General features: G+C 33.0%; 1 protein-coding gene across 3 annotated transcripts in view; it reads right to left on the bottom strand.

The window, feature by feature from the left end:
- The window catches only part of LOC123551571 (uncharacterized), a 100423-nt gene that overhangs the window by 39633 nt on the left and 42243 nt on the right, over window positions 1-18547 (bottom strand). The window contains exon 3 of one of the 3 annotated variants that reach the window (XM_053541047.1): window positions 14770-14883. In XM_053541047.1, coding sequence (XP_053397022.1) covers window positions 14770-14883 — 114 coding nt within the window. Of the gene's footprint in view, window positions 1-7953; window positions 8086-9634; window positions 9786-14769; window positions 14884-18547 lie in introns of those variants that run through there. The other 2 variants (XM_053541049.1, XM_053541048.1) reach the window with 2 other exon arrangements.

Here is an 18547-nt window from a genome sequence, read left to right as displayed (position 1 = left end):
GTTATTATATAAAGAATTTGAAATCAAAGTATCAACGAATGACTGAATATTAGAGTCGTGTTTATAGTGACATGTCACTTGACGTACCCAAAGACCTGAAATTTTATGAACAAATGTGTGAATCTTTTTTAGTAATCAGACCGTCATCTAATATTTGACAAACTTTAAATAGCGATACATGTAACATGATAACGTAAAAAACATCATTAATGGAAATTTCAAAACGTAAGTGTCAATACCCGCTCTTCATTGTAGAAAAATCTTATATTATGTAAATTTGGGCATAATCCCATAATTCCAAATGATATGGTTTCAACCATAAACTATTTTACGTATTTTATATCAACTTATCCGATCTCGAGGCTTCAAAAACACAATGAAATAGACGAATTTAGATACAAACTGGAGAAAAAATCATCTTGACAAAAACAGATAAGAACCATAATGAACGGAAGCAATCTGGTTTACGGAGGAAGGATGCAGCATGTTGTATCATTAGCACGCAGACAGGTGGGCTGCATTATCTTTCACTTTCCCAATTAAGGTGTGCGAATCATTTAAACTAATTGTACGTAATTTTAACATCAGGCCATTAAATTACCTGACAACAAGACTATTTCCGTTGTTAAATAAATTGAGAATTTTTGTCAAAGCAGCAGTGGTCTCCCTTTATAAACATTTTCCATATAAAAGGGAAGTAACTTTGTAAAGAATCTTTTCTAAATTGCTGATCTCAGGAGTTATAAATTATCTTAATGCGTAACATTTCTACAAACATTGTGCGCACACACATGAAAACTGTGTAGGCAAACTCTGTACAAACAATACAGTTAAAAACAATGATACGCATTCTCAAAAGGTTACTAAGATCTGATCCCACTACAGATTATCTCTTTTAATCTTTCTGAATCAATTAACATTTCAGTGTTTCCAATGCATCATCAAGTCAGACCAATTATGTTCTGTATCACAAACACTTAAATAACTTTACTGATATTAACCGCTGGAATAATGTAAAAGCACATTTTACCTTTTCATGGTATCGGCAAGGAAGATGCCAATACAATGGAATGATCAGGAGTTTGATTCTTTTCTCATGATCTAACCAACTAAATGTCTGAAGTTGTTAATTGTCCTCCACCATTGTATCATGTGGGGAAGTTGACATTTGCTTTCAGAGAACAAGAAATCAAGATACACTGGTAAGGCCAACCAGTTACATCAAACACCATCCCAACCCCTTCCTTCCTAAACTTTTTCATGATTCCTTTACCATGTGTGGAACATAAAGAGATACTGCTGTTATAATTTGTATATTTGCATGATTTCTGGTTAGGACTAAATTTTTGTAATTCATTTAACTATAAACTAGAGCTATCACTAAAGGTGATGAATGTACCCCCCGCATGCACTGACACAGTACATTGCAATTTGACGCACACAAGATTGCATAATTATGTGGACTGTATGTATATAGACTGTATGTATACAGTATAGTAACAAAAAACAAAGTCCCATAACTATGCAGAATATTTATCTAAAAGAATGTAACATGCACCATGCACAACTAGGGTTGGTACTGATCACTTGTGTGAAGTTTCATTAAACTGTGTGCAAGGGTTTGGTAGATTAGGCACGCATAAGATTGCATATGCAGACTGTATGTACATAGTATGTTAACAAGAAACAAAGTCCCATAACTCTGCAAATTTTGCCGCTGAAAGAACCCAACATGCCCCATGCACAACTAGGGTTGGTACTGATCACTTGTGTGAAGTTTCATTAAATTGTGTCAAGGGGATGAGGAGAGATGGTGCGCACAAGATTGTGTCTATGTATATAGTATAGTAACAAAAAAAACAAAGTCCCATAACTCTGCAAATTTTTTTTCTGAAATAATCTAACATGCCCCATGCATAACTACTATTGTTACTGATCACTTGTGTGAAGTTTCATTAAATTTTGTCAAGGGGATGAGGAGAGATGGTGCGCACAAGATTGTGTCTATGTATATAGTATAGTAACAAAAAAACAAAGTCCCATAACTCTGCAAATTTTTTTTCTAACAGAACCTAACATGCCCCATGCACAACTACTGTTGGTACTGATCACTTGTGTGAAGTTTCATTAAATTGTGTCAAGGGGATGAGGAGAGATGGTGCGCACAAGATTGTGTCTATGTATATAGTATAGTAACAAAAAAACAAAGTTCCATAACTCTGCAAATTTTTTTTCTAAAAGAACCTAACATGCCCCATGCACAACTACTGTTGGTACTGATCACTTGCGTGAAGTTTCATTAAATTCTGTCAAGGGGATAAGGAGAGATGGTGCGCACAAGATTGCGTCTACGGACAGACGGACAGACAGACAGACGGACAGACAGACAGACAGACAGACAACCTGAAACCAGTATACCCCCCCCTAACAACTTTGTTGTCAGGGGGTACAATAAAACAACTTAAAAAAAAAAAACAATCTAAAGAATAGTTTCCTACTCATAATAATTCTTCAATTATCAATATATTAAAGTATTCATCTTTGCAAAATGCCTCTGTATGATTCACTGAGATAATGCATTAATTACAGTGCACAATTTATGTTATAATTGTCAAAATTTTGTTTCCTCCTACTATAAAAACAAATGACAAAGAAATAATCTCCATATGCCTTTAGATTTGTTTGTTTGTTGTTTTGGGTTAAGCACCGTTTTTTGACAGTATTTCAGTTATATAATGACAGACAGTAAACCTTATCAGTATTTGTGTATTCTGCAACAGTAATAACCTGTCCTCCGCAAGTAATAGTCAACTTCTCCACATGAAACAAAGGTGGAGGAAGAATAATTTCACTGACAGACACGTTACCATTTATCAAATTGCCCTTCATCCGAGAATCGAACTTACGACCCTAGGATCTGCGCTTTCACTTTTGAGCTAAGTCGGCGGGCACATGCCTTAAGAGGCAAACCAGCTTACGGATGCTTGCTGGTTCTTAACAGTAATCTAAGTACCTGCTCAATCCTACTTCACTGTTAAAAGCTGGAAAAGCCCCAATATTAGTACCGACCTGAACTGTGTGGCTATATATTACTTGAAACCAAACAAACACAAATCAGTAATTGTTGTTTTTATAAAATCTCACAATGCTCATATTAGTGGTCCATCATAATAATGCATTAAATTATATAGCACCAAATCTTCTTATGGACTTTTGTTTTCTTTTATTTTGTTAGATATGCAGGTTTAAAACTTTTGTAAGTAGTATTCCACATAAGTAACAGCCCAAAACTCACAGAGAGTTTAAAAGAAAATCAAAGTTTATCACTTCTGTGAAATCATACTGAGGAAATGCCACATATTAAATTCTTCTTTTCTTTTAATGTGTCAGTGGGACTTTCTATATTTGTTTGTTCTTTAATGTCCAATTTATCTTAAGCATGTCAAATGTAAATGAATATAAATACAGAAGCTGCTAAATGTTTTTTTTGTGATGCATTTTCCTATTTATATTTAAATTGTATGCATTTATCACACTTTTCGGTACAAACTAATAAGTATAAATAAGACACTGAAAGTCAAATACATAGTTTTACAACAAACATGACGTAAAATTAAAATAAAAAGTTTATTTTTATATAAGATAAAAGGAGACATGAATAAAAATTTACAAAATTACTAATTTATACACTCATTCAATAACACTATATTACCAAAAAAGGTAATTTACTAGTGAAGTAAGTATATCTTTTGACTACAATGTTCCCATGTAAAGAGATTCTGATTTATGGCATACAGACACTAAATAGGAAAATGGCGCAGAAAAAAATGGAATGGAAATGATGTTGCAATGTGACAGTTTTCCTATTTAGTGTCTGCCATAAATCAGAATGGAAAAAATGGCGGATTCAGATTATAAGTCCTCAGAATGGAAAAAATGGCGGATTCAGATAGTCCTCAGTTTTTTTGCTCTGTAGAGCTATTTTCCTTATTTTCTTTGCATTGTTCTTTTACTGAAATAACATGACAGATCTATGTTTGACATATAGGTAGTATTTTCATAATGAAATAATATATAACATGGCAGAATTTATTATACACCATCACTACAATTTGGGGTCTCAGCTTTTAGCTGATTTTTGACTGAAAATATTTTTCTTCCATCAAACAGGACCCCCACTTTTCTTTTGATTTTTATTCAGCACTAACAATATTCTTCAAGAAAATGCAAGTTACAGACATTTAAAATGGGTTCTGATTATTAGTGTGCTGCGGCCATTGGAAATAATGTCAGTTTTATACAGAATAAAGAAGAAAACAGCTATTTCGTGTGTTGTAACCTTATGTTTTACAAGCACAACTTCTGAAGGTGTATGACTGAACTGAGGTACAATCTGAATATTCTGAATTTCGACACCTCACCCATTTTTACTGAAATAATGAAAGAAATCCTACGTTGTCCTAAATTGTGCATACCCATAAAAAAATGCCCAAAATACCCATAAATAAAAGTGCATACCCGTAATCTTGCTAATACTCGACAGACGTTAAAATTGTGATGGAAAATTTTGGCTGATTTATTTGTAACGAGCTGATCCAGTCTTAATCCTGTTATTTTTTATTGAGATAACAATGTTTTGTTTTTTATAGAGATAATCCTGTTATTTTACAATGGAGTCTATCCTGTTGTTGCATTTTGTATAAGCAGCAACACTAATCTTTTGCATTAACAGCAACAAATTCTTAAAATTTTGACAGAATTCAGACATACAATACATTCAGTAGTATTCGTAAAACACATGTAAAACCTATATTGCAAGTTCAAAACATGTGCAAAGATGGGAATCTTTACCTAACAGAAAAATGGAAGGTAAGCCTGAAACACATGTCATTATTTTGCATTAATAATCTTTACTTAAAGTTCACTTTATGTTTAAGGGCTGGGAACATTAAATGAACATCAATAATACACCATAGGGTGCTAGTAACTTATCACCTAACATAACATGACACTGATGTCAATTAGTTAAACATCCACCCACCACTTGTTTTGATCAGTTTGAACATATTTAAAGCGACTTTTTTCACTTTTAGGCCAAAAAAAATTCCCTAAATGTTAGTCCCGAGAAAGTGGCTGGTTGTATACAAACTGACTGACATATTACTTTAGCAAGATACCCTGACAAATTACCAAAAGTAGAGTCTTGTTTTTCTCATTTCTTTATGCAAATTATGTATAATTACCATCAAGGAAGCACATTCTGTGGTGGGTCTTTAAGCTAAATTTTCAGTTACTGAAGCTAAATGGATGAAAATCGGTCAGACAAATTCAAATGTTTTCTTATACACAGACTGACTCATTCATCTGTATGTATATTAGCTTCATGCGTGAAAGAAATTACAAATAAGAATATAAATGCATTATTTAAGGGCGTTTAAGATCTTTATCAATAGTACAGACTTAAATTTCATCAAGTTTATATTTCAATAAAGTAGCTATCGAACATTGTTAAAAAAGTTGCAGACATATTTTGAATATTTAGCGCTTGAAATATTTCTCAAATGTTTTCTTTTAAGAAAAGCATCTTCATCTTCTTCCGCCTGATCTCTCACCCGATAAATTGCCCAGCGTGTCACATACGATTTTAATCTGGCGGGATGAATATATAAAACACCCTCAAGAAGATTTTACATGTTACTGACATCGTTATCAATTGATATTATGTTGATGTAACAGTCGATTTATGAAATGGAAGGAAGACACCAACGAAGACGATCGGAAAATTGGAAAATTGTCACATTGCAACATCAGTTCATTTACATATTTGAGGACACAAAATAAGCGCAGGAAAAAAAGATTTCTTTTTGAGATTTTAAGAAGCTGACTGACTGGTTGGCAAGTGTTATACTTTTAAGACCAATTTTCATTAAATTCCCTTAAAGTAATAGAAATCCCCACCGAGAACTAACAACTTCCTAACATGAAAATGAGATGCAAGATATGACTAACTGCAACTTAAACAACTATGTTGGTGATATTATGAAACTGATTTAATTCTGCTTAATTACCTCCCCTTACATTTGTTTTCATTTTTGAAATCACTCTCACTAAATTGTGCAGGGCATTCCTGACACACTGCCATGCATCTGAAAGTCACTGTAAATTTGACTGAATCTGTTCACAAAATGTCAGAGGCTGGGCTCCAGCCGGGTTATAAACAAGGGTATGCTGACCTGTTTTCCTCTGCACACATACTATATATCTATTAAATCATTAACAATCTGATGATTATAAACAAATATTATACAATCATTACGATATATCAACCTTGGCAATTGAAAACCATTGATAACCTAATATGGTCAAAATGGATAAATAATCTTGTTTATATTAACTCTCCGGGCATCAGTAATTAGACCTGATTACTGGCTGATAAAACTAAACATTTCCGTAGATACAATTTCTTTTAACAGTTTAGTAAGAATATCTTCAGTTCAGTCAATGTCTTTTGCCAAACCATGGGAAATTGTAACATTGCTAGACAAGGACCAGAATGTTTCCAGCTATTCCTTTAACGAGGTAGCAACCTTTTGGCATAGATCATTTTTATGACAAGTTATATAAACTTCCGATATGTCTAACAGAAAAGTTTGACATTCTCAAGAAAAACCAAGAAAAACGTTCCATACACCAAATTAACAGCAAACTTAAAAGTTATGAAATTATTTAATAAATAACTCATCACCTCAACGCAAGAAGTGGATAACTGCACTGACTTAAAGGACTTATTCACTTTTTGCGCTAAGGTGACGAACTGTAGTTTCATTCGCATAAAATTTTGTGGTTTCAGGTGAAACTAGCTTGTGGGGGCACAAAATTGTGCATTTTAGCATTTTCATAATAGTTCAACCAAGAAACAGACAAAAAGTAGTTCCCCCTAAAAAATAATGATTCCAGAGTTCTATGTTTAATAATAACAAACCCAATGATAAATAACATCAGATCTGAAGATTATATTTGCATTTCTAAATGTAAATTCATGCACAAATATAATATTATGCAAATCTTCACAAAATAAATTAGAAAATTAAAAGTTTATATATTTTGAAAGAGTAACGAAAGATCAAAATGATCATTCGTAATATTTTAAATGAATGTAAACATTTACAATCAAATAGCGCTGTCATTGCTACAACGTCTTCTACACAATTCGTTCCAAAGATGTCCCCGATACGATCAATACTTGTCAACGTATATCGTATATAGATACAATTTAAACCTATCTATCAAATTTGTGTTCTATCTGGGGTAATTCAACAGCAAAATAAATATGAAAAGGATTATCTCATGTTTAGATAAATGCCACCATCTGATCAAACTATTACATCCCCAATTAATTTCTTTAGAGCGATACCTGTTTGACCGTATATGATAAACTCAAACTACAATGTTTACATTCCAATTAAAGAATTTAAATAACCCAGAATATTTTACGATAAAATTTCAATTAATTAATAAATTATTATAATTGACTGTGTATTTATAATCAGAAGTTCTTTGCAAGAACTGCAGCATAGAAATCATAAATGCTGATCACCTTACAATAATGAGTTTTCAAAACAGAAAGAAGACTGCTGCAGACAACTAAATTAAACACATGCATCAACCTAATATTCATTAATTCTTAAAGAATTCCAAATTTGGCTTAAATTTTGTTTTTGTTTGGGATTGATTCACACCGACTCATTTTTAGGTCATATTATGGCAACTTTTCAAGCCTTTGATGTTGGAGGAAGATCCAAAGTGCCACTTAATGCATTTTTTCAAGCATAGATTGGTATCGTCTAAATAAACAAAACAAAATTTATTCTTTAAATATAATGCATTATCATATAAAATTATTATATCTTATTACATTAATAAATATTTAAAGTTACATTTTTATTTCATTACCGTATTCTCTGACTTTGGAATACTGGTAAGCGTAAATAATTCCCCATATTCCAACAAATCCCCATATTCCAACAAATCCGCACTTCTTGTACGTCTATGTGGGTATATCCGAAACATGGTATAATCCGTAAAGAAATCACAGTTCTAATAGTTTAAATAACACAGTTAAATCTTTTCCGTACAAGAACGTTCACATTTTGGTACTTTATGCAGATATTCCGTAATAACATTTCGTCAAGTAAACAATAAAGACTCAGATAGCGCTTTATTTTCGGAAAGTTGGATTATCTCCTGCCACAGGTTCAAGGGTCAATTTAAAGTGATAATCTCAATACATCTGTTTACATTTATGTATAATAAATTTCAAAAATAGAAACACTAGAGGTACAATATTTTTTCCTCTCTATAAAGTGTTTTAAAGACTACTTTCCTATAAAAAATAAATATTTAGCAAAAACAGAGAATAGCGAAACACTTCTTTACTATCAGACAGCAGATTCATTTTCTAAACTTTTCCTCGAAATGCACAATCACTTCGATCACAATTCCACATTAGATAAAACAGAAAAAGAATGAAAGACGTTGATTTTTTTTTCTATCAAATTATTTAAAGATACATAAAATTCTTCACTTTTACCACATATCAAAACAAAATGCTATCTTTCATCATGTTTTATCACAAAATAATATTCTAAATTTTACATAACACGTAAAATGAGGACCTGCAGTCAAATTTTAACTCAGAAATCAACGTCTTCCGAAAAAAAATATCAAAGCAGAAGTCCATGAATGTTAATAATTATAATGTATAATGTAATATCCAGACTTAAAGGATGGAGTATACACGAATCTGTTTCATAAAATAAGAACAGAAATTCATACATCTACAAAAAAATTTCAAAAATTTATAAATTTATCTAGACCATATTACAAACCGCAGTCAGGGCCTCTGCATTCCTGAATACTTAGGATAACCAAGTAAATCAAAATTTATATGAAACTATGGGATGGAACATTAATTCTTCTAGCATCACAAAATTCAAGAAAGAATAAGAATATCTTTACGACTATTTCATGACTTCATGCTTTGCGATCACCCTTTGAATTTTGTTACTGGAGCTGATTTTGAATTTTTGATATATGGGTCATGGTGACATTGTGGATCATCAGTTATTATATTTTATTCAACAACAAAGTGCATTTTCAAGGCAAAATGTAAAGAAATACTGAAATTCATTCAAATGTTTGCTTCTTGGGACTGCTTCCTCAGACTGCTGTTTTATGGTCATGGCCGTATTGGGATTCATACCCATGACCACTGGGTTTACACAGCCAAAACATCTCTACTTCAAGCTTTTGCGAAATCTTAGAGACTTACATTGTTCTCAATATGTAAATTATTGGGTGAAAATGTCATGTTTACTTCTATTTTTAGGTTTATTTGCATATGAATGCAGTATTTAAGTGCATTTGTGAAAATTTTACTAAAAATATGCAATTATTATTCATCAGTATGCAAAACCCTAGCATCTTTGCTTAACATAAATAAACAGTCATAAATTTCACAAAATAATGTCATAATAACGACGTTCCGACACTAAATCATCTCTGACCTAATTTGAACTCGTATAAAATTGAATATCTTCTTGATACACACTTTAAAAGTGAAAATCAAACTCACCTATGAAGTCTTTCTTTTAATTACCAGCGGATCAACTAATTTATAAGTTCAAACTTCAAAAATCCGAGGGTTAATTCTCACTTTTAAAACACAGATGTCATCAACGGTTATTATCCAGCTTGTTCATAAACTTGAATCGGCAGAATGATATTAACATAATATAACCTTTGTGAAACGTAATTCTCGACTTATCCAGAGTCAATATTGCTTGAAAGTTTGTTTAAAACATATATTTTATTCATTTATGTCCCCCAAAACATTTTTGAAAATTGTTAATTTGACGATGGTATCTGCTAATTTGTCATAACACATGCTTTAAAGTTTGTATCCCTCGTACTTAATAAAAGGTACAAAACTGTGACAGGGCAAAGGCCTATTCATTATTTTACACATAGATTAATAGCAGTTCACACTGTGCATAAAAGTGGAATAATACCCTCTTTAACGCCCAAATTAGAAGGTGAAACGATGGACATTTCTTTTGTTAGTATACATCGGATTTAATCTATATCATACGATCAGATTATCTTATTTAGTCCTGTACCAAACAGGACAAATTCTTTAAACAATCGGGGCTTTCTTAATATCGTATCGTAACCATTTGCATAGTGTACACAAACTCGCAATACTAATTTTATTCTGGCATACCGTCGCAGTTGACCGATTGTTTGTAAGATGAGAAATTATAACTATAAATCTGTTAAATGCATGTTAAAATCGTACACCTGTAGGTTTGGAGTAAAATCATGTTGCTGGTATGTGTCCTCACGTCCCACTAGGTGTGTGATCGTATGTTTAAATTTCTCGTTTACTAATTGATAGTAAAACCATCCCTATTTTGGAGGAAGATTTGGCAAATTACTTTTAAAGTAATGAATAATTAAGCGTAAAATTTCTATTTGTGAACATTTCAATGCAATGACTTTTAGGAAATCATTGGTAACCATGGATGCAAAATGGTATATGTAACTGTTTGACATTTCATGCAAGAACAAAGTCCATTACAAAACAAAAAGACAGATAATTTTCACAAAAAAAGAAATCTTCTAAATAAAATGACAATGAAAGAATCTCTTCTTTCTAGAAATAGCAACTTGTAATTACAAAAAAAACTAGTTCTCTCAAAAATAAACTTGGAATCAGGATTGTCTAATATGTTTACAACTTAATAAATCAAACGTAGCAACAACCGCTTTTGAAAACTGTTCCTAAAATACCAGCCTGTGGGTGTTTCTATTAAGACAATCAAAAACTTCACATTCCAGGAAAGAAATCTTTCCACTAAAGGAGAAATTCAACATTCAAAATATCAATCTGCATGTTCAAATAACTTCTGCTGGAGTTTTTTTTAGTTTTGTTCAAAAAGTGGTATAGTTTAACAAATTTTAAGAACCAATGGTCAGCTTCCTTAACCATGCTGCTTGGCATCAAACTTGATTACTGCACCACACCTCCCTTCCTCCAGGATGCTCTGCACTCAGATTTATAGTTATACTTTCTCATCTTACAAACAATCGTAAATTTTCAGTGAACAAACCTTTGAAAAACAAGTGAATGAAGTATTGCCATGCAATACAAAGTCCCCTACTGGAAGGCACCTAATTTTCTCTACTGCAGTATAACATAATGAACTGATATCTGTCAATGATGTATAAACAATATTGTACTACATATACAATATGTTATAACAACACACTTGGATTAAAATGTGCATATATAAAAACCCACAGTTGTTTTCATATTGAATTTTTTTGGCTGATTATAAAAATGTTATCATGTAAGTTATTTATAGTAACAACAAAGGGAAATTGCCAACTGATATCTAAATCCTGCTTTGCATGACAAAGTTCTAGACCGGACAGGAAAAAAATCCTCTTGACCTTTGATCTCAAAGTGTGACCTTGACCTTTAAGCTAGGGTACTGGGTGTTGCGCATGACACGTCGTCTCATCATGGGAAACATTTGTGCCAAGTAATATTAAAATCCCTTCATGGATGGCACAGTTATGGACGGGACAGGAAAAAAACTCTGTTGACCTTTGACCCCCAATTGTGACCTTGACCTTTGAGCTAGGGGTCCGGGATTTGCGCATGACACGTCGTCTCATCATGGGGAACACTTGTGCTAAGTGATATTAAAATCCCTTAATGAATGTCAGAGTTATGGACCGGACACGAAACAGACCCTGTTCATGCTATGTTAACATTTGACTGTTTAGTGTGACCTTGACCTTTGAGCTAGGGGTCTGAAAGTTGTGCATGACACATCGTCTTATTATGAGGTACATTTCTGCCAAGTAATATTAAAATCCCTTCATAGATGGGAGAGTTATGGACCGGACAGGAAAAAAGCTTTGTTGACCTTTGACCTCAAATTGTGACCTTGACCTTTAAGCTAGGGGTCTAGGTTTTGCGCATGACACGTCGTCTCCTCATGGGGAACATTTGTGCCAAGTAATATTAAAATCTCTTCATGGATGGGAGAGTTATGGACCGGACAGGAAAAAAGCCCTGTTGACCTTTGACCTCCAATTGTGACCTTGACCTTTGAGCTAGGGGTCCGGGATTTGCGCATGACACATCATCTCATCATGGGGAACATTTGTGCCAAGTAATACTAAAATCCCTTCAAGGATGGGAGAGTTGTGGACCGGACAGGAAAAAAGCCCTGTTGACCTTTGACCTCCAATTGTGACCTTGACCTTTGAGCTAGGGGTCCGGGTTTTGCGCATGACACGTCGTCTCATCATGGGGAACATTTGTGCCAAGTAATATTAAAATCCCTTCATGGATCACAGAGTTATGGACCGGACACGAAATTGCGGACGGACGGACGGACGGACAGACGGACGGACGGACAGACGGACGGACGGAATGACGGAAAAGTGCATTCCTATAGTCCCCGAAACTGGTTTTCAACCAGTAGGGGACTAATAAGTGGTACTGCCCAAACTGAATGATGGATCAGTCCATTTTAGAAGTTTAGCTGGTATAAACTGTAAAAAGATATAATTCAAACTATTTCAAAATCTCCCACTGTTCACCAGAACACCGACTTTCCTGCTCTAAATCCAAAATCATACAACTGATTTCAGAATAACAGGACAATTTCCACACTTACTCAGGTCATCAAACAAGTTTTATAACTAGTGGACCAAATGAGGGACTATGACTTTAACCTGATTAATAGTTCATTGTAAGATATATAAGCCTTCAATCTTAAGATATTTCCAATTATTCACCTTGGCATAGCCACCATTAAGGACTTAAAACATTCCATACCAGGTGCCTGATCCATACCGGACATTACCCATAATCCCTTAATTCTTCAGCATCGTATCATAACAACTTTTTCACCTTATTTGACTTTTAGGGGATTCAAAAAAATTCTTAAAATGACCCTGAATTTTTGCCGTTTATAACTTGCGTTCAGATCAAAACAATTTGGTCACTTCAGGTAAAATTAATAAATCTGGACTGGATTACAAAATCCTTTTCAATTACCTTAAGATTTAAATTGAATATAGAGGTATCAGTCATTATTTGCCTAGATGCTTAGACTTGACCAAGAGATAGTGGAGTGTCGAAGGACATACCGGCACTTCAGTCGACGCAGAACAAGACTATCATAAATGCCACTCTATTCATACCCAGTTAGAACAATTTTACAGTAAGGCAAGGAACTGTTGACCATTAATCATTCTAACTCGGCCCAAATTAACTTTCAAATTCAATATCAATTTCAGCCAAATTGAGACCATTCCATCTACCTTGCATCTAACTTTCATAAATTTGTCATTAAAAATCTTAATAATTCCACAAAACTGGGTTTTTCACATTGCAATGAAAACACAAATAAAGCTACGTCTAAATGAGTAACTGGTGTATTTTTTCTGGTTTCTAAACAGTAACCCCTTAATCACCGTGTCTTCAATAAGTCCCTTGAATCTAAGTATTTGCTACCTAAAGCTCAAGTTTCAACTGATTTTCTTTACACTTTAGCTGAAACAGTTTTCTTTTTCTATTTTTAGTAACAGTGACCTTGACCTTAATGGTCGTATATCTAATCCCAACTGTTATAAACTCCTACTGTATAAGTTTCATTGACTCTTCATTATCTTTAAGTACCTCATGTTATTAAGCTGGCACTGTTTTTGCATTTTTTGAAAAGTCTGGTTCCATGTGCGATCCCAATCCTGGTATTTATATAAGCTTACCACAGGCTAAGCTTGATCCTATATTAATTGAGCAGAGTCTGCTTTTCTATTTTAGTGGCCTTGACCCTAATGTCTCCATATGCAATCCTAATATGTACATGACTGATTCTGCCTTTGCAACCAGTGTAGATCATGATCAGCCTGCACTTCTGTGCAGACTAATCAAGATCTGTACTGTTCACCATTCAGTCAGTATCTTTTTGGTAAAAACCCCTTTTAACAGTTAATAGTACTGTCCAAATTGAAAGAAGGAAAAGTTCATTATAGAAATTTAGGAGGTATCTATAGGCCCAGTTCTATTTTAATAAATCTATCCAAACTTTAGAGTTTGAGTGGACAAGGTGAGCTTAATGCTACTCATCCACCGCCCGCCCAAAATTATTTACATTTGTCATTCAATTCAAAACGTTTCTATGTAAAAAATATGTTGTTAATTACAATTTATTGAGTAATTATTATGATTTAAAGTCGGAAAAAGTTGCTTAACGCCCAGATGAATTATGCAAGTTACTGTATCAACATACATCTGATACAACACTAAAAATTCAGTTTGCATTTATTCAGAACATAGGCTTTATTTTTATTTTTTAATCTTTTTCTTTTTTATTCAGAAAATCCTAATCTTGATTTTATTAATGAAAGCATGACTATATTATTATATCAGTTTATTTAGTCACTTTCTTTTCCTTTTCATAACAAAACTAAGTTTATTACAGTACCATGGGAGTGTGCGTCTGCAGCTTTTGGGTCCGAGCTTATCATAAGAAACCCTACTGCTCTAGTTTGTGAACTGTTTGTGCACGGACATGTTATTACTTTATGTTGATGACAAGAGTGCATGAACACATTGTCCTAACTGGCTTCATTTTTATCTGAAGAATGGATTACTGAAATTGGCAAATCAAAATTATAGGCTACCTGCAGGTCAAGGTCACGAAGCTGAAGATCATCATAAGGGAATTTGTCCTGGACACGCTCCATACGTTTCTGATTGTCCATGTTGCCCAATTCATCCTCCCTCTCCTTGACCATCTAAAAATAGATATATGAATATTTCAAGGTCAAATGTCAATGGCAGCATCTCTCTATTTGTCAATATAAAGATATTAAATATATGAAATCTCTCTAGTTGACAATCTAAAAATAGATATATAAGTCAAATGTCAATGACAGTTTCCCTCTATTTGACAATCTAAATACAGAAACATTAATGAAAACAATGTCAATGACAGCTTCTCTCCATTTGAAAGCATGGTATGTTTAAATGACACCAAAGCATTACATCAACAAACAAAACTTAATTGGGAGCAGAGGACTGTGGGCTAACCAAAGGGTTGTGTGTTTATGCACCAATGGGGTGATGGTGGCACCTTCTGGTATGACAACAGTAATGCAGTTTCCAGGAAATGGACTGGAGTGTGGTTTAAATAAGATTTAAGTGTGAAGCTTTCATGATAAATGAGCTAAAATAAAACAAATTACAATAAACTAAACTAACTCTTAGTCTTAAAATGAATGAAAACTTGAAGTATCTTTCCACTTAGAAAGTTTCAATTAGTTTTAGATCATGTAACAGCTGAAATCTCACAAGACCGCCATCTTGTAATGTAACAGAACCCAGTCTATAAAAATATTCTTAATTAGATAAAAGAAAACTTTCAAGGTAAAATGTTGTCTGCCATTGACTGACAGCATATCAAATAATCTGAAGAAAAAGAAACCAAATTCAATTTACTTTGCTATCATCATTGAGAAATAGGTGACAACTTTAGATAGATCTCAAAAAAATTGACAGTTTTAGTTAATATAATAGATGAGCCTTTACTTTTTTTCTGTAACAGCAGCTACTATCTAAAGAGCAGTTTAACTTTCAATCTGTAAGAATGATAATAATTACATATGCTTAAGTGTTTGAAGTGTTTCAAACAAGAACTGTCACAGGAGACAGTGCGCTCAACTATTTCGATGCTGAAAAGGAATTAGGCACATCTGAGGAAGCTGGAGCTGCCACTATTGTGTTTAATGACTCAAATGTGGATGAAGATATTGTACAGTTTCAAATGTATTTAGTGAATAGAGATAGAGGTAAAGTGTTTCAATACATTAATTAAATATAAAAGGGCCATAATTCATGGAAACTTTCAACAAGAGTAATGCACCTTGTGTCATATCATGTGGCTAATAATTTGGAAGAATACTTAAGTTTTAATCAAATTTATTTAGTAATAACTGAAATAGAGCAAAAGTGCATCAAAACACTAACTGAAATTCTAAGTAAAGAGAGTGCATAACTCATAATAAATTGCAGCAAGAGTTATGGAATGTGTCATATGATGTAGGTGATTATATGAAACAACCATTTAAAGTCTGAATCAAATTCATTTAGTAACAACAAAGATATGGTGAAAAACATCAAATCTAAACTGAATTTCTAAGGAAAACAGGGACATAATTCATGAAAATTTAATATTTGCACCAGAGTTATGGGCCTTGTGTCATGCGATGATGATGATGATGATGATGATGATAATAATGACAACTAAATTAAGTCTGAATCAATTTCAAAATGAAAGTAATAAAGTTTTAGTGAAAGTGCACAAACTTTAAATTAATCTGAAATTCTGAATGAGGGGAAAAAAGTCATGAAAAATTGGCGCAAGGGTCATTATGCCCTTGTATCATATGATGTGTCTGGTGATGATGTGGAACAACTATATTTAAGTTTGAGTCAAATATCTTTGGTAAAAACAGAAATAGGGTGAAATAGGGTGAAATTCTAAGTAAAAAGTGGGATAATTAATGAAATAATGGTTTAAGAGTTATGGCTCTTGTGCCATATGATGTGGTAGTTGATGAGGAATAATTATTTTAAGTTTGAAAAAGATCCATCAAGTAATTACAAAGATAAAGAAAAAGTGAACCAAAACTTTAACAAATGTGTGGACGTGGAATATGGACACGGATGCTGGGTCAAGTAGAATAGCTCTCCATATACTTCATAATTATAGTCAAGCTTAAAGGAGAATTTCTTTAACAAATTCTGACATATTTTGGTTAGAACTAGAACAGAATTCAAAGACCTTGGGTTCGAGTCCTTCTATAAACAACACTAAACTGCTGTAACTTTTAAGATACTGTTTTCTTAGAACAGGTTAAGTACCAGTCCTGTTCATTCTTGCAACTGTGACTCAAATAGCTGTGAAAAGTGAAATGAACCATTGTGCCTTTTTTGCCTTTGCAGTCCTATCTTGTTATTTTTAGTCAAACATCATTTTGCAATTGGCATTTTGGTTACATACAGCAGTCAGTTACTACCTAACCAGGATTCCTGGATTTCTTACCATTATTAACTTGCTCCCTGCCCAGTTAGTGATGTGCATTGATGACAGGCAAACTGTCGTCAGCCAATTGTCACAGAGAACATAGTCAACATGCCCTGAATATTTAAAGACTTGTGCTTTACATTGAGTTAACTGATTCAATCATCATGTACTTACAAGTAAATTATGAAAAACATAAAACCTCAGTTCCACATTCTTATCTATTCTTCTATCCATTCTTGTATACTTTATCATGATGAAATCCCAAAATTAGAAAGACAACAGCACTAAAAAGCACCAAACTTTAATATAACGGCTTCTCAAAATCAAGCTTTCAACCGATACTGAATAAGTCCTTGGTCACTCAAACAATAAAATTACTCATTATTAGGACAAATTACTGTTTAATCATATGTAAATCCATAAGTTTTGCAGTCAGTTGTCAAGTTTAAAGGATTTAATTTCAGAATGGCTCGTAATAAGCCCCCTTCTTGAAGTCAATTAGGCAATTAATATTGACTAACATAAGCTTCTTAAAATAACCATTAAAAGAACAAACCAAGGATATATTTTTTTGTGTGCATTATCGAAATATTAACAGTTACTTTGTTGTTTGGTCTATAAATAAGTCTTTATGAAACAAGCAGCACAATCTGACAAAATTTGTTATTTCTTCTTAACAATGGGAAAGCTTTCTTTGAAGGACACAATAAAATGAACTTACATAATGATGTTTCATAACAATATTAGCAGAATAAAGGGAGATAATTCAAATAACAGAAAAATCTAAATCAAAATAAACTAAAAAAGAAAGTCAAATTTTACACACCAAGGAACTCACCCTATAGTGTATAGTCCATTTCAACATTATGTCACATTGCCCTGAATTAATATAGGGTGAATTAATATAGGCACAGCTGGTAGAAGAAAACAAAAATTCATATCTCCTTCTCTATTTCTTTAGATTTTTATTTGCAGCACTCACTAGCAGTAAATAACTGGACACTTGCTTATTCTGCACTCTAATTTAAACATTATATCATTCCAATTTAACTTACAAAATTAATGCCCTAGTGTAAAAACTTGATCTTTTTAAAATACATCATATCATATCCCATGTTTGCACAAACCAGAATTATACAGGCTGGTAACATTTCCAAGGAGGACAATATCATTAATTATTTTTTATTCCACAGATTGGTAATGTATCACTCCCATTAATTATGTATTAACAATCTGTTGGGACTTGGTTTTTTTCCCATACGCATGCATTTTCCAGGTTTTCTTTTTTTTAATCAATCCAAAAAAGTTGACTCACAAACATAGGCATGTAGTCCAATTACAGTAACCAGTCAAGATATCAACAATATAACACG

Source organism: Mercenaria mercenaria, chromosome 4, assembly GCF_021730395.1.
Source record: "Mercenaria mercenaria strain notata chromosome 4, MADL_Memer_1, whole genome shotgun sequence".
Lineage (NCBI taxonomy): Eukaryota > Metazoa > Mollusca > Bivalvia > Venerida > Veneridae > Mercenaria > Mercenaria mercenaria.
The sequence above is the reverse complement of the archived record's forward strand: the minus strand, read 5'-3'. Positions and strand labels throughout refer to the sequence as shown.